At 48.6% G+C, this 15,420-nt stretch overlaps 14 protein-coding genes across 14 annotated transcripts; 8 read left to right on the top strand and 6 right to left on the bottom strand.

The window, feature by feature from the left end:
- Position 1: 1 nt before the first annotated feature.
- Positions 2-3,913, bottom strand: OGAPHI_000900 (uncharacterized protein; the record flags this gene model as incomplete). Its single annotated transcript, XM_046209046.1, has 1 exon — positions 2-3,913. The coding sequence occupies one exon, from the start codon at positions 3,911-3,913 to the stop codon at positions 2-4; it is 3,912 nt and encodes a 1,303-aa protein (XP_046063810.1).
- On the top strand, positions 74-1,720 carry OGAPHI_000901 (uncharacterized protein; the record flags this gene model as incomplete). Its single annotated transcript, XM_046209047.1, has 3 exons — positions 74-277; positions 758-969; positions 1,363-1,720. 3 exons carry the CDS (start codon positions 74-76, stop codon positions 1,718-1,720), a joined length of 774 nt encoding a protein of 257 aa, XP_046063811.1.
- OGAPHI_000902 (uncharacterized protein) lies at positions 1,758-1,982 on the top strand (the record flags this gene model as incomplete). Its single annotated transcript, XM_046209048.1, has 1 exon — positions 1,758-1,982. The coding sequence occupies one exon, from the start codon at positions 1,758-1,760 to the stop codon at positions 1,980-1,982; it is 225 nt and encodes a 74-aa protein (XP_046063812.1).
- Positions 2,036-2,744, top strand: OGAPHI_000903 (uncharacterized protein; the record flags this gene model as incomplete). Its single annotated transcript, XM_046209049.1, has 2 exons — positions 2,036-2,158; positions 2,475-2,744. The coding sequence occupies 2 exons, from the start codon at positions 2,036-2,038 to the stop codon at positions 2,742-2,744; spliced, it is 393 nt and encodes a 130-aa protein (XP_046063813.1).
- Positions 3,914-4,179: 266 nt separating the features above from the next.
- On the bottom strand, positions 4,180-5,760 carry OGAPHI_000904 (uncharacterized protein; the record flags this gene model as incomplete). The annotated part of the gene is made up of 1 exon (XM_046209050.1): positions 4,180-5,760. One exon carries the CDS (start codon positions 5,758-5,760, stop codon positions 4,180-4,182), a length of 1,581 nt encoding a protein of 526 aa, XP_046063814.1.
- A 219-nt stretch (positions 5,761-5,979) lies between these two features.
- OGAPHI_000905 (uncharacterized protein) lies at positions 5,980-7,272 on the bottom strand (the record flags this gene model as incomplete). The annotated part of the gene is made up of 1 exon (XM_046209051.1): positions 5,980-7,272. One exon carries the CDS (start codon positions 7,270-7,272, stop codon positions 5,980-5,982), a length of 1,293 nt encoding a protein of 430 aa, XP_046063815.1.
- Positions 7,273-7,727: 455 nt separating this feature from the next.
- OGAPHI_000906 (uncharacterized protein) lies at positions 7,728-9,125 on the top strand (the record flags this gene model as incomplete). The annotated part of the gene is made up of 1 exon (XM_046209052.1): positions 7,728-9,125. One exon carries the CDS (start codon positions 7,728-7,730, stop codon positions 9,123-9,125), a length of 1,398 nt encoding a protein of 465 aa, XP_046063816.1.
- A 314-nt stretch (positions 9,126-9,439) lies between these two features.
- Positions 9,440-9,904, top strand: OGAPHI_000907 (uncharacterized protein; the record flags this gene model as incomplete). Its single annotated transcript, XM_046209053.1, has 1 exon — positions 9,440-9,904. The coding sequence occupies one exon, from the start codon at positions 9,440-9,442 to the stop codon at positions 9,902-9,904; it is 465 nt and encodes a 154-aa protein (XP_046063817.1).
- Positions 9,905-9,968: 64 nt separating this feature from the next.
- On the top strand, positions 9,969-11,105 carry OGAPHI_000908 (uncharacterized protein; the record flags this gene model as incomplete). The annotated part of the gene is made up of 1 exon (XM_046209055.1): positions 9,969-11,105. The coding sequence occupies one exon, from the start codon at positions 9,969-9,971 to the stop codon at positions 11,103-11,105; it is 1,137 nt and encodes a 378-aa protein (XP_046063818.1).
- OGAPHI_000909 (uncharacterized protein) lies at positions 11,102-12,217 on the bottom strand (the record flags this gene model as incomplete). The annotated part of the gene is made up of 1 exon (XM_046209056.1): positions 11,102-12,217. One exon carries the CDS (start codon positions 12,215-12,217, stop codon positions 11,102-11,104), a length of 1,116 nt encoding a protein of 371 aa, XP_046063819.1.
- On the top strand, positions 11,847-13,504 carry OGAPHI_000910 (uncharacterized protein; the record flags this gene model as incomplete). The annotated part of the gene is made up of 3 exons (XM_046209057.1): positions 11,847-12,168; positions 12,485-12,918; positions 13,022-13,504. The coding sequence occupies 3 exons, from the start codon at positions 11,847-11,849 to the stop codon at positions 13,502-13,504; spliced, it is 1,239 nt and encodes a 412-aa protein (XP_046063820.1).
- OGAPHI_000911 (uncharacterized protein) lies at positions 12,403-12,858 on the bottom strand (the record flags this gene model as incomplete). Its single annotated transcript, XM_046209058.1, has 1 exon — positions 12,403-12,858. One exon carries the CDS (start codon positions 12,856-12,858, stop codon positions 12,403-12,405), a length of 456 nt encoding a protein of 151 aa, XP_046063821.1.
- Position 13,505: 1 nt separating the features above from the next.
- Positions 13,506-14,798, bottom strand: OGAPHI_000912 (uncharacterized protein; the record flags this gene model as incomplete). The annotated part of the gene is made up of 1 exon (XM_046209059.1): positions 13,506-14,798. One exon carries the CDS (start codon positions 14,796-14,798, stop codon positions 13,506-13,508), a length of 1,293 nt encoding a protein of 430 aa, XP_046063822.1.
- Positions 14,799-14,891: 93 nt separating this feature from the next.
- On the top strand, positions 14,892-15,395 carry OGAPHI_000913 (uncharacterized protein; the record flags this gene model as incomplete). The annotated part of the gene is made up of 1 exon (XM_046209060.1): positions 14,892-15,395. One exon carries the CDS (start codon positions 14,892-14,894, stop codon positions 15,393-15,395), a length of 504 nt encoding a protein of 167 aa, XP_046063823.1.
- Between the last annotated feature and the right edge of the window lie 25 nt (positions 15,396-15,420).

Genomic DNA, 15,420 nt, shown 5'->3' on the forward strand with positions numbered 1-15,420 from the left:
TTTATTGAGAAGTATTGGCTGCGTCCACAAGGTTGAAAAGGGTACCACCAGCCAAAGGAACGTTAGGAAGCTCATGGCCAGTCTTCATCTTGATGGTCTTTCTTTCCTTAGGATCACCGTAACCGCCTCCTCCTGGAGTCAACACTGCAATGTACATTCCTTTTTGCAGGGTAACATCGGCAAACGGACCAAGTCCAAACCATTGAATGGTGCCATCAGAAAGCAACTTTCCAATCTTGTTGACACCGCGGGCTCCACAACTTCCACCAGCCATACCGTAGGGTGAAGTGGACCGTCTGAACGATCCAATACCTGCCTCCACCTTGGAAGTGAATTGAATAATTCTTTGTAGACCATCGCCACCTTTCCATTTTCCGTCACCACCAGTTCCAGTTCTGATACTCCAGTCCCAAAGGATACATGGATATCTCTTTTCCAAAACTTCAGGATCGGTGATTTTGGTGTTGGTCATATGGCACTGGGTTCCTGAGAATCCGTCACTGCCCTCAACAGCTCCACTACCAGCACCAATTGTCTCAACCATACCGAAGCCCTTGATGAGCTTTCCGTTTTCGAGACCTCCCATACCAAAGGATAATGAGTTCATGGATCCCGGTCCACTTCCAGTGACCTGGTAAGCCTTGAAGATGGTCTCTGTCAAAATCTGGGAGCCACTTCCGTTACCGGCACTGACAGCAGCCTCTCTGGATGGATTCAACAAACAGCCTTCTGGAACAATGATCTTGATTGGAACTAGGCAACCCTCGTTGAGAGGAACGTCCGAGTTGATGATGCATCTGAGTCCGTAAATGACACAGGCGTGGGTAACAGCAATTGGAGAGTTTTGAGGACTGTAGACCTGCTCTGTTGTACCAGTGAAATCGTAGACCGCAGAACCATCTTCCTCGTTGATATCAATACTGACCACAATCTTGGATCCAGTGTCCAAAACTTCTTCGGCTCTCAATGGTAGCTTCCCTCTGTTCTCTCTAGCAAGTCTTTTCAATGCAGCTCTCACAGCTAGCTCAGCCGTCTTCTTAACATTCTTCATGTAGAAAAGAACAGTCTCAGTTCCGTATTCTTTGAACAGGTCCTGCAACAGGTTGACTCCTCTTTGGTTAGCGGCGATCTGTGCTTTCAAGTCAGAGACATTGTCCTCCAGCTTTCTGGTTGGAGAGCAGCCTGGAGCTTCAGCAGGAACTTCCATGAAATACTTGTGCAACCCCTCGTAATCGAATTGGCCCTTAGAGACAATCTTCCATGCTTCAAATTGGGCTCCCTCCTCAGCTAACGACTTTGCATTCGACGATCCAGAACCTGGAGCAAGACCACCAATTTCAGCATGATGTGCTCTTGATGCAGTAAACAGTCTGATTCTTCCATCAATGAACACTGGCGAAATCAAGGTAATATCTGGCAAGTGAGTTCCTCCGGCAATTGGGTGATTGGTAGCAAGAACATCACCTTCCTTGATTTGATCTCCCCAGTACTTGATGGCGTACTTGATACTGAAGCTCATGGATCCCAAGTGGACTGGAACGTGAGGAGCGTTGGCGGTCAAGTTACCGTCTTCATCGAACAACGCACACGAGAAGTCCATTCTTTCCTTGATATTGGCGGAAACCGAAATCTTTTGCAGAGTTCTTCCCATATCTTCGGCGATGAACATGAACCTATTAGAGAACACAGACAACAGAATCGGATCAACATAGTCCAATGAAATTTCCTCTTGGGTCTTTTCATTGTCCACATCGATAATGATGTGTCTTGGAAGATTCACAGCTTTAGCTCCCGGAGTGACCAAGATGGTTTGCGTCTCGTCCAAAATAAGAGCTGGACCAGGAACAACATCTCCAATCTTCAGGTCAGACATGAAGTACACCTTAGATGGCATGCTTCCTTCATCAAATGCCACAACTTGCTCGCTGACCTCAACACCTTTAGCAACTGGCTGCTGTGGAATGGTCTCCAAATCCTCGTAGGGCGATCTCTCAACCACCTTAGACAGTGTTCCTGTTCCTCTAACACGCAAGTCATGAACAATAACGTCTCTCTCGTCGTCCACGAACGTGAATTGACGCAGATGGGACTCTCTGAAGGAAGAAAAGAAGTCCTTTTCGGCGACCTGGGTAATCATCAGCTTGGTCTCAGATCCATGGTAGCCCATATTGAAGAACACCTCAAATGAAATGTCCGACTCTGTAAGACCTTGCTCCAGCAGCTTCTTCTTGACTTCCTTTTGCAAGTCTTCGCATTTTGCAAGCAACTCAGGAAGGGCCTTTTCACTGTACACCTCGCTGGAAGGAATTTGTCTTTCCACCACAGTGTCTGCAAGAGCTATACCGTAGGCGGAAAGAATCGAGGAGTATTTGTGAATGACGACTCTGTTGATCTTCAAAATCTCTGCCATCGGAGCAGCGTGCTGACCACCAGCTCCACCAAACGAAGCAAGATTATGTCTGGTGATGTCGTAGCCCTTGGACTCCGTTAGAGTTCTGATCAGCTTGGACATGTTGAAATTGGCAACTGTCAGGAATCCCAGTGCAACCTCCTCCATTGTTTTCGGAGCCTTGTCATTTTCCGAGTTGATCAAATCGGTGATCTCCTGGAACTTCTTTTTGGAAATCTCAACGTCAAGAGACTCGTTGGCATTAGGTCCAAAGATCTTAGGGAACTGCTCGGGAACAATTCTACCGGTCACAAGGTTTGCATCGGTAACAGTCAATGGGCCACCTTTACGATAGCAAGCTGGTCCAGGATGGGAACCAGCAGATTCCGGACCAACAACGAAAATACCATTTTTGTAAGACAGAATAGAACCACCACCGGCTGCCACAGTGTTGATATCGAGTTGAGGAACAGTGATGTTGATTCCAGCAGTATTAGTTTCAAAAACATGCTCGTATTGGCCGGCAAAACGAGAAACATCTGTTGAGGTACCACCCATGTCGAAGCCAATAATGGGAGTTTTGTACTTGGCATCGTAACATGTCTCAGCCTCGCCAACAACACCTCCAGCTGGTCCAGATAAAAGAGCTTTCAGTCCAGTGAAATTCTCAGCAGTGCACATTCCTCCGTCGGATTGCATGAACTCGATACGGGTGTGCTTTTCAAATCCAGGCTTGAATCCTTTGAGCAAACCATAGATATACTCTTTAACCACAGGGGTCAGGTATGCGTCCAGAACCGACGATTGGGCTCTCGGAACAGCCTTGATCATAGGAATGATCTCATGGGAGGTGGTTATGAACTCGAACCCCATATCGACAGCGAGCTTCTTAAGCTGTTTTTCATGCTCTTGGAAGTTGTATCCATGGATCAGGCAAATAGCCACCGATCTGAAGCCATTGGCTCTGAGTCTTTGAAGCTGCACTTTTGCTGCCTCAAGATCAATTGGCTTGAGAATCTCAAACACCTCCTTGGTGGTGCTCTCCACGTATCTTTCTCCATCCAGAAGCTCTCTACAGTTTGCTCCTTGAGCGTCCTCTGTGAAAGCACACATGGTCACCCTTTCGTCGATCTCAATCACTTCTTCGTACAAAACACCAGGCTTGACGATTTTCAGCGCAAACAGGTCAGGACGACTCTGATCTCCAATTCTTAGGAGATCCTTGAAGCCTTTGGTAGTTAAAAAGGCACATTTGGCACCCTTACGCTCTAACAAAGCATTGGTAGCGACGGTGGTTCCCAAACGAATACTACTCACAATGGAGGTATCCAAAGGCTCCCCCCTGGGAATGGACTTCTTTTGAACGTACTCCAGGATCTTACGGATTCCCTCGATATTGGCATCTGCATAGTTGGCGGGATCAACCGACAACAATTTGAAAACGTAGTCCTCTTGGCCCGGAATGATGGCCAAGAAGTCGGTGAATGTTCCACCTCTATCAATTGCAATCTTAACGTCAGACATGTCTTGAGTTAGAAATTGTCACCCAGAGTGGGTGATAAGGCATTTTATACTGATGACTCGGGCAACTTTTACAGATTAGGCAACTCCGCTTTTCAAGGTGTGGATTTTCAATCAAAATTTCCTGAATACAAAATAGGAAATTTTGGGGGTGCATTGATAAGCGCAAAAACGTACATGCCACCTGTAATATGCTACTGATTGATAAGGTTTGCTGATAAGAAGAAAAAAGTGATTATAACAATTTTTAAAGGAGGCAAGAATCTGCATTAGACTAGTGAGATATTTTCCGAGCTAGCAGGGACTTCCGTGACCGAAACCACTGCGGCAATCTTTCCGTTCTCTCCGCTAGGCTTGATAACCTGGATACCTCCGAGCGTGTTTTGAGTAATCTCGTCCTTGTCGAAAATCAGGGCAATTTCTTCCAGCGAGTGGCCCTTGGTTTCAGGGAAGGTGAAATAAATAACGATGATCATAACGACCTGCACTCCAAGGTAAACACAGTAGTATTTCCAGTGGAGCGCGTTAAGAGCGATACTGTTGACAAAGATGTTGAAGAACGTAGCGGCGTTCAGAACAAACATGGCAGAGAACATACCTTTGGATCTGGTAGCCTGAGGCCAGAGCTCTGCAGGGTACGACGTAACCAGCGGGGTGAACGCAATATCGTTGAACCCGTAGCAGAGAAAAATAAACACAATGATGGCCTGACCAATGTTCTTTCCCTGTTCCTGGTACACGGCAGTGATCGCAGTCAATGGAATATAGAAGATGAATAGTCCAATCATCGAGATCAGAAACAAAGTCCGTCTACCTAGTTTATCAACCAATAGCACACCAGTAATTGCGCAGAGCCAGTTCCACAGTTGTAGGAAACCATTGATCAGTGTCTGTTGCAGAACACTGGTGATACCAACCGACTTCAGCACAGTGGAGAGATAAGACGAGACGATACCCAGGCCGCACCAGGCGTTACACAGGGTAGTAAAGCATCCGATGAACATTCTTCTTCTGTTTCCTGGAGTCGCCACAAGAGATTTCCAGGTGACTGCGTTGTTAGCTTTCTGTGCTTCAATGGCTGCCACAATTTCTGCCATCTCCAAGTCAACAAGAGGAACGTATTCCTCTTCGTAATTTGCATGGTACTTCAATAGAATTTCTCTTGCTTCGCTGATTCTTCCTCTAGAGGCCAGCCATCTAGGAGATTCAGGAGACATGATCAGGGAGGGCATAAGAGCCGTTGGAAGGAACGCCTGTAGCGCCAGTGGAATTCTCCAACTGTTTCTGTTTGGCAGAGATCTGGTACCAAAAACGATCCAGGCCACCATCAGAGACCCAAAGAAAAACATTGAGTGGTAAGCAGCAGAAAACTTTCCTCTGGTCGTTGGGTACGCCATTTCATTGATATACAACGAAGCAGCGTAATTACAAGCAAATGAGAATCCAATCATGACTCTTCCCATAATGTAGGAGACATGGTTTTTTGCAGAAGCTGCCACAATGGCTCCAACCCAGATCAAAAACGAGGTAGCAAAAATGACAATTTTCCGTCCAAATCTGTCACAAAAGTAAGGAACAAAGAAGATAATTGCACATGTGCCAATAAAAGGACAAGCGTTGATGAATCCAAGCCAGGTTCCAGTCGGATTATCCATAAACTCCTGCCATTGAGGCAGGGCCTGAACAGCATTTGTCAGTGCAGAATCGTACCCGATGGCAGCTGCATAGAGAATGAAGTTCATAATCAGAAAGTTGAGCTTTCTCAAGTTTGGTCTTTGGTACCATTTCCTATCATCTTGAGGTAAAACAGCAGAGATCTTCTCTCCAGCAGAGTCTGAAACGCCAGCCATGTATTTTGCTCAAATGTCGTCCCAATTCTAGCCACGGCTCCTTTTTTATACTAGATTCCAAATCGGGAAATTGATAAGAAATTTCCGTCATGATAGCGCAGCCGCAGAAACACCGGACATGATGCTATCGGCGGGACAATGAGCGGAAATGAAATCTATGGCGTTATCAGGGCATCCTATTCTGCTACTTTCTATTGGATAGTTCTGCATATGTCTTATCTATGACAAGCTGTCTCCTGTGGATTCCTCCACAAAGTCAATTTTGTTAAAATCGAGTAATTCCTTGGTTAGCTTCCAGTTTGTCTTTTCGTACTTTTCCACCCCCTCGATCTCGGGTCTCCACTTCCATTTCTGGACAATTTCCTGATCCAGCTGCCCATCCAATAGCTTGAGAATGTACTGACCAATATTGGGCAGGAACTTGAACCCGTGACCAGAGTCCCCTGAAGCCACATACACGTTTTTGTAATCTGGCACCTTATCTATGATAAAATCCGAATTGGAACTGTCCGCTAGCCAGCACGTCTTGCTATCAACAAAAGGCTTCGCAGCCAGCTCTGGAAAGTACCTGCCCAAAAGCTTTCTGGCCTGCAAAGTCATATGTTTCGGAATCGTGTCTGTTGGAGAATCTTTTTTGTACCGAGGAAGCGAGACTTTGCCCTGTGCGTGCGGGTTGTCGACCGTATGAGCGGCTGCCGTTCCGGAAACACAGATCTTGACAAGCCGTTTCTCAAGATCGGGTGGGAAAAAGTAGCCTAGTCCAGCATCAAAGATAATCGGAATGTCCTGCATTTTTTTAGCTTCTTCAGGGGTCAACTGAACATGTGTAACAAACACACCTGAAGCAGATTGGATTCCTCCCATGTTGATCACGTAGCCGGTACTGGCTCCACAGGTGACAAGGATCCGATCTGCGGTGTACTTTGCGCCTGACTTGGTCAACACGTACGATTTTCCATCCTCCTCAATTATCTTAGTAGCTTCTCCTGCCTCACCAAACACAAATTTGACTCCCAGATCTGTGGCTATTTCGTACGCAGCCTTCAGAGCATTCGCAGCGTGTGCAAATCCCGCTCTGCCGTTGTACACGTAGACATCATTTTCCGAGAACTCGCAGTCTTTAAGACACTCCAGGTCCTTTTTCAGCGTTTCTCCGTCCGTGTACTTGCGGATTTTGTCAGCCTTGCCGAGCTGTGTGAGCACCTCTATCGACGTGTCGTCGAACTTCCGTCTGCCAGCGTTGGACGTCGGACAAATTGACAGCCGGCCACACTCAAAGTAGGTTTTTGAAAACTTCGGGTCGGAAGTCCAGATATCCATCGCATCCAAGCTCATCTTGGCGTACATTGGTGAGTCGTACTCGCTGCGAATGATCTTGTTGAAATCATAAGCGGCAGAGTACGGTGACGGAACAGAATGCTTATCAATAGCCACCACAGAATAGCCTTTGCGAGCGGCCTCAATGGCAGTGGAGAGCCCAAACACTCCAGATCCGACTACCAAAAGAGACATAAGTTTATCTTACGAAAAATAACACTATTTATCTTATCCGTGTAAGGAGGTGCACGACCTGCAGGCGGAATCTGTCTTTGGTGTTTCCGACAGAATAGCGACTCGCAGGATTGCAGATGAAGCTGCGTCAGGAGACACTGATGTTGAGGGAATTTCGATGTCGGGTCACACAGAGCGCACCAACGTAAGGTGGGGCTGACTGGAAGGGGGTGGGACGCGGCATTCGAGCGTTACATGTGCTTTTTTGGTTTCAGGTTGGTCGGTTTCCAGGGACAAGCATGTTCGCACTTACGGTGAACCGTTTTCTGTTTTGTATACGGCTCAATCGACGAGCTTTTGTGGCTAAATGTTGGTCTGCTCCTTTGCTCCAAAACATCCTTGCACGGGACTCTCCCGAGTGAAAGATTATACTAAATTTGTAACAATTATCCAGTCTTTTAGGATTGCTTGCTGTGATGCTTGAGAAGTACAAGTACACTGAGAAAGTGAGCAAGACAGTGCTCCGGAGCAGAAGAAAGTCCGGCGAATTACCTCCCTTGCCAAAACTCGCCGATCTGAACCCGTCGCTCCAGCCAGATCTGAGTGTGGTGTTCATCGGCTACAATCCCTCGATCCGGTCGTCCTCTGCGCAGCACCACTATGCGCACCCGACGAACTTGTTCTGGAAGCTGTTCAACGAGTCGCAGATACTGCGTGTGGCGACTGACGGCAAATATGCGCATCCGTGCTCGGCCCAAGACGACTGGGGTCTGGTGAAATATGGCATTGGGTTCACGGATCTTGTTTTGCGGCCGACACAGAACGCCAGCCAGCTAACCAAACAGGAGATCAAGGAAAACGTTCCCCGACTGTGTGCAGAATTAAAAGAGTACCGGCCAATGGTGGCCTGTTTTGTTGGCAAGGGGATTTGGGAGCACGTTCTGAAAAACATTGGTCAGGTCCAAGCGCTGAAGGAGTTCCGGTGGGGGAGACAGGAGATCCAACTGGAGGGCTGTGATGTGTTTGTGATTCCCAGCACCTCGGGGCTCGTGTCTCTGAGCTACCAAGAGAAACTCAAGTGGTGGCTCCAGCTGAGAGATTATCTTTCTGGTGTGAGGAGTGCACGCTTGCAAGAAAGGGATTGCTCAAATGTTATGGTTAACAGACAATTTTCCAGCGCGGGTGAAGATGTTCCGAAAATGAAAGAGATCGCTGCTTCTGATATTGAGCGATTAGTCGACCTGCTCGACGAGCTATACGAAAAGAAAAGTGCGGGGGAGCGGGTGATTGTGGCGGTTTGTGGGTCGCCTGGAAGTGGCAAGACGTCTGTTACCAACATCATTATTGACCGCTTCAATTCACGGCACGGCCGGCCAATTGGGCTGGTGGTTCCGCAGGACGGGTTCCACTACTCGATGAAGGAGCTGATGGGGATGGACGACCCGCAATTGATGGTGGCTCGCCGAGGGGCAGAGTTTACCTTTGATGCGCAGAAGCTGGTTGAGCTTGTGCGGCGGATCAAGGCTCATCCTAGCGAGATGATCTACGCGCCCAGTTTTGACCACAAGCTGAAAGACCCGGTGAACGACGCCATTAAGATCTCTCCGGAAAAAAAGGTGATTTTGGTGGAAGGAAACTACGTTTGTTTGGAAAAAGAGCCGTGGAACGTGATCAGTAAGCTCGTGGACACGCGATGGATGGTGGCAGCGAATCTGGACCAAATCAGAGAGCGCATTATTAAACGGCATCTGGAGGCAGGAATCAGCAGCACCAGAGAGGAGGCAGAGGCTCGAACAGACCACAACGACATGGTGAACGGAGAGTACATTCGCAACAACTCGTGCGACGTGGACCTGATCATTCGCAACGACTAGCATACCTATACATAGCACCGCTTTGCGCCAACTACTGGGGGTCTGGGTCCCCCACTTTCGCACCCATGATCGGTGGGGTGGATCTCGCGCACTAGATAAAATTTTAAACTTGCATTGTTTTGGTAGCAGCCAGACTACTCCAGATCTATTGTACTCGGAGTTTCCACAACATACTAGAAAGCTCTTCTTTGGGTCCACAAACATTCCTGTTCCATACAAAAAGGTTATTCTTACCACAGCTGTTGAATTCGAGTGACTGGTACTGCTTGTGTCTCTCTTAAATTCGATAACACCGGGAACTTTCTTTGGCGAGTATGAACATCAGAGAGCAAGACAGATGGCTGCCTATTGCGAACGTGGGGAGAGTAATGCGCGATGCCCTACCTCCACAGGGAAAATTGTCCAAACAGGCCAAACAGTGCATGCAGGAGTGTGTTTCTGAGTTTATCTCTTTCATCACCTCGCAGGCAGCAGAAAAATGTTCCATTGAGAAACGCAAGACTTTGAACGGCGAAGACATCCTGTTTGCTATGTACTCATTGGGTTTTGAGAACTACGCGGAGACACTAAAGATATATCTTGCTAAGTACCGTGAGTTTGAAGTCACAGAAAGTGAAGTTCGGCGCGAGAAATACAAGCAGCGCACCGGAAAAAGCACCAACCCGCCGGTCCAACAGGACGAGACTGGCACGGTGGACAACAACGATGACAACGAAGAGGACGACGATGACGACGAGTTCCTCACGTACGAAAACGACATCCAGTTCGAGGAGTGGTGAACCCTGGCTGTGCGGCTTCGCAGCCAGACGTATCTCTGGGGACGCAATATTTCGTCTAAAACGCATGAGACTCTTTCTGGTGCTGGTGTTTGCTGTTGTTTGTCGAGGCATGGACCTCGTGAACCTGATTCTGGAGCTGGACTCTACCGAGGACCAGCGTTCCTTCGAAACTAGATACGGGCAGTTGTTGGCGGGTGAGCACAAGTGCTACGACATTGGACACGTCAAGCTGTGCCACGGCGCGTTCAACATCAACTTTGTCAAGTCGGCCTTCTTTGACAAGGCCGTCAAGCGGATCAGCCTGGACCGCCCGGTGCAAATCTCCGGCGTGGAGGAGTTTGCCCCAAAACACCTAGTGCGAATCTCGCAGCTCGGCAACGTCAATCGGCGCCAGCTGATGGATTACACGTACGAGCCGGCGGCCGGCGCAAACGTGAGCGCCTATGTCGTGGACACCGGGATCAAGCTGGACCACCCTGACCTGAACTCGCGAGCTCGACTCGGCGCCAACCTGGTCAAGGACGGCACGTATGGTGATCCTAACGGCCACGGAACAGCACTAGCTGGGTTGGTTGGCTCAGAGATGTTTGGAGTGAGCAAGAAATGCACTCTGGTTGATTACCGGGTGCTTGACGAAACTGGAGTCGGCAAACTGTCTTCTGTTCTTGAAGCAATCAAAATGATACACGATAATGAGGTTCCTGGGGTGGTTTTGCTGGCGATGGTGACCGAACGCAATGAGATCTTCCATTCTGCCTTGTCGCAGCTGGTGGAGCGCGGGTTTGCGGTCGTCTCTGCGGCGGGGAACTTCCACGGCAACGCGTGCGACTACTCCCCCGCTGCTTTCGAACACGGTCTCACAATTGGCTCGATCGAGCCGTACAGCGACAACCTGACCTTCTTCACGAACTGGGGCCCCTGTGTAGACGTGTTTGGCGACGGAGTCGGGGTGGCCACGCTGTCTCCGGGACCAGACCTGGTGACCCGCAAGTCCGGCACCTCAATGTCTGCTGCCATAGCTGCCGGATTGCTTGCTACCTACATGAGCATGAATGACACCTGCTCAGAAGCCATGCTCAAGGTGCGAAACCTGGCAGAGGTCGGCAGTATCGCGGCAAGCAGTATCAGCCAGTTCCCGGAAACCCCCAACCGAATTCTCAATAACTATGGAGGTAAGCTAGGGCAGATCTTAAATAGTTAAAAGTCCATTTCTGTACTTATAGCACGGCTCCGGCATATTGGACAGGTATTATCGTTCAGAAGCCACTGATCCACACAGTCCTTGTGGAACTCGTGACAACAATCAAGGCGACGGCCCTGATCACCCGATTCGTAATCGACCAGACAGATCGGACATCTATCGTTAGTATTTTGTAGTTCAAACACAGACTCGGTGTGTTCGTCCAGTACAGTTTGCGAGAGCTTTCTGCCCCTGAAGATGCGATAGAGAGAGTCTCTGAATGTGCTTACGCGGGTATCCGAGTAATCTGAGTGGCCTTCCAAAGTGATATTGCTAGTGCTGGCGACGTAGCTGGCCAAAAGCCCGATGAAAACGGCCATTGATCCCAACACAGGATCCGAAACCGAGTAGTGGTGGGCCATCACAATGATCACCCAGGAGCGGTGCTGGTCTGACTGCGAATCCGGGTCGGTGAGCCCCACCACCCCCACAATTAGTACAGGGACCAGTCTTTCGAATTCGTGCAAAGTTGAATTATATCCCAGTTGGGAGCTGTCGTCGAAGCGGAAAGCTCTGAAAAAACTGAGAGTGCGTCCCATGTCCAGCTGGGTGCCAAGCGACTGTTGTAAAAGGTCGCCAGAATTGAGGCCCTGAACAAAACTTGCGAAATCGGTATCTGTGCTGCCCTCGATGTTCTGTTCAGGATACATTCTTTCGCCATAGTAGCTGTCTCCAACGTTGATCAGACGGCGTAGCGTGCTCATGGTGACGTTCTCCAAGAGACTCGACAGCGTGCGGAACTGGGAATCCAGGAGATCGTTGTGTGCGGGTTCTGTCGGAGCCGGAGCGACCGACTCCACGTCGCTGACCTGGTTACTGGATGCGTTTCGCAGAGCGTCGACAGAAGACTGTGCAGGAGAGAGCAGACTCGTGCTGACCATCCGTGCTGGCTCGGCATGGAAACTGGAACCTCGCCTTCTTCGAAGCAGCCCTGTCAACTTGCGCCATTTTCCAGAGGACGATACCGCAGTCGACCGCGAGAGACTCGTTTTCGGCAACGAGGTGATGTGCGTGGTATTTGGCGGTAGATCGCGCGCCTCGACACTGCTAGTTCTTGAAATTTGCTGTCCCATTCCGTTGCTAGCTTATCGTATTCTGGGGGAAAATGTAAATTACGTAATTTGAAACCTGTATTGATTCCAAGCACCACATTTATTTCATGTTGGGCTTACAAAAAAAATTGGTGAAGTAATACTATTAAAACACTATATGGAGATTCTCTAGCTTACAACACCATAGAACTAGAACCAAGACAGCTCTATTTCAACTTGAAGGTGGTGTGACACTTACCGCAGTACTGTCTGTCTTGCATGTTAGCCATGAAGATACCAGCACCACAGGTAGCAGATGGACACTCTCTTCTGGTTCTCTCAACCTTTCCGTCGTCGTCAACGGAGTAGTAAGACAACACAGCGAGCTTGACCTTCTTGTGCTTGTGCTTGATCTTCTTTGGGGTGGTGTAGACCTTCTTCTTTCTCTTCTTACCACCACCTCTGAGTCTCAGCACCAAGTGCAAGGTAGACTCCTTCTGGATGTTGTAGTCAGAAAGAGTTCTGCCGTCCTCGAGCTGCTTACCAGCGAAGATAAGTCTTTGCTGGTCAGGTGGAATTCCTTCCTTGTCTTGGATCTTGGACTTAACGTTGTCGATGGTGTCGGAAGACTCCACCTCGAGGGTGATAGTCTTACCGGTCAGGGTCTTGACGAAGATTTGCATGGTAGGATTGTCTGCAAGGGATGCTTCTTTCTCACCTACTTGATGAAAAAAATACGCTATGTAAATTTTTTTTTTCAATCACCCCGAGGGCATCCAACCCTGTGTATCTTGCACGTGACCGTTTTTTGTGGGATTCGGGCCCTTATTTTCTGGCAGTAAACAGAAACTAGTGACCCCCTTTCTGAGAGTTGGCCCTATTTTGTTTAGTAGCATGGAGACCGTCACGAGATCAACGTCCTTGGCGCACTCGCTTGCGTTCAGTGTTGACGACGAAGTTCAGAGTTTCTACACCGCCGCGTCAGACCCGCTTTTGGAGTCTATCACCGACATTGTGACAGATACCACGATTGCAGGAGCAGAGTCGGTGACGGCAGATGAGGAGTCGCTCGTGGAGGACTCTGAACTGTTCAGACACAACATGGTTGTTTTGAGGAACTCTGTTGGCCAATCGGAGGACACTTTGAGAGTGAATCGGTATCTGTTGAAAGAAGACCAGAGGTTTTCTGGGCTGGTTAATTCTTTGATGAACAGTTATCCTCCCAGCTTGCTTGAGTCTGAGGAGGAGGTGGTGGTGAAAAGAAGACGGTTTAAGGTGTTCTTAGCAAAACTACGAAGGCTTTTCAAAAAGATTCTGAGGCGTCATTAAACTATTCGTCTTGTTCGGTGGACTGTGTTAGTTCGGGGAAAATATTGCAAAGGACCAGATCGAGAACACTCCATATCAGCGACTTGTTGATCAGCTTGTACTCAAATGAGTCCACAAAAGACGATGTGTCCAGGTACGGGTGGCTCACGACCTTGTTGAGAGCAGTTTGAGCAGCCAGTTTGATCTGGTCCAGTTCCTGTCGTGTCTCAGGAACATATCTTGGAGCCGTATTGAACGGCCCATCCGTGGGGAATAGCATGTGTCGCAGTCCACGAACGCACCGCCCCAACACAGAGTCTGTTAGGACTCTGTTGTATATCAGATTATTCAGAACATTGTTGCACAGATGGTTGAATTTTGCAGACTTGTCCAGTATGTGGAACGCCGATGCAATCTGGAAACTCAAGATTGGGTGTCTTTCACTGAAATGGACCAAGTGGTCGGAAAACGGGAAAACTGCATACTGGATGATTGAGGTTTCAGGCACAACTTTTATGGAAAACACAGACGTACAATATGCAATAATATGGCCCAGTCTGCGACTTAGTCCGATCAATTTTTCAAACAAAGGTCTGTTTTCGGAAGGGTGTTTGGCAACAGACTCGCTTATGGATCTTGTCAGGTTCCACAACATAAAGTTATCAGAAAGGTTCTCCACGATGTTTTTTAGAAGCAGATCAGAAAAGATGGTTTCCACAAACATCATACTCAGCTTTGAGTGCAGTTCTTCGCTGGGCAGAAGCAGTTGCAGCATTTTCTTGGACAGCACCAAGCGATACTGGCTTTCGAGTTGCGGGTCGTCGATTTGAACAGCAAAATGACCGTTCAGGATGAGGTAGTTGGCCAATGTTTCGTTTGTATCATCGCGGCTATACTTTGTTCCTGATCTGATCTGTGTTTCTCTCAATGCCTGAAGATGTCTATCAAGCAGGATAAACAAGTCGTCGAAGAACAGCTGGCCCCAATTCACCCTGAGACATCGCTGTTGAATATCGCGTGTCATGTGTGCGGTTAGGGCGATGATTTCGTTCATGAACTCTTCGTTCTCGTCAAAGGACACGTTCTTGTACCATCCTGTGACAAACTGGCGTAGAATGAGACCCAGAAGGGCGTACAGTTCAGGGTCCAAATTAGGCGAAGAGGTGAGAGCGGGAAGCGAGTCGTGGTTTGGACCGAACAATTGCGAGACGAGACTGTTGATGTACTCAGGAGAGTCCTTTGGAGGCTGGTTAACAGGAGACTTCGAAGATGTGTTGTCCGTTCGCCGTCGAAGATACTTGATTCGGGAAGCCATGTTGTTTCAAAAATAATTAATCCAGATAACTAAAAACCAAAATTGGGTATCAACACGGGAGAAATTTGGCGTGCGAAAAAACATTCTTTTCTTATGTCTGATTCGGAGTCACTGCGCGAGCTCGAGGATGAGATGGACGACTATCTCGTCCAGTACCGTGAGCAGCGGATGGAGGAACTTGCGAAGGAGGTGCGACATGCAAAGAACGCCCAGGACGCGTACCAGGAAATCACAGACGAAGGAGAACTCATGCGCAAGACCACCGGGACCCGCAACGTTGTGATCTTTTTCCACAACCCAGAGTTCCAGACGTGCAAACTGGTGGACCAGGCGTTGCGCGAGCTGGCCTCGAAGTACTACGACACGCACTTCTACAAGATCGAGGCGCTCAATGCTCCGTTTTTGGCAGTCAAGCTCCAGATCAAGGTGTTACCGTGTGTGCTCACATACAAGGACGGCGTCGAGACAGGACGCGTGGTAGGACTACAAGGGCTGATCCAGGGAACAGACCTGGCTAGTTTCAAGACGCAGAGCTTGGAAAACCTGTTGTTGAGACGGGGAGTTCTAAAACACCGGGTTAGCGACATGAAATATTGACCAAAATATTTAGCTTTTAATTATT

The sequence above is a fragment of the Ogataea philodendri genome (assembly GCF_020536065.1).
Source record: "Ogataea philodendri strain CBS6075 chromosome Unknown scaffold4, whole genome shotgun sequence".
Classification (NCBI taxonomy): domain Eukaryota; kingdom Fungi; phylum Ascomycota; class Pichiomycetes; order Pichiales; family Pichiaceae; genus Ogataea; species Ogataea philodendri.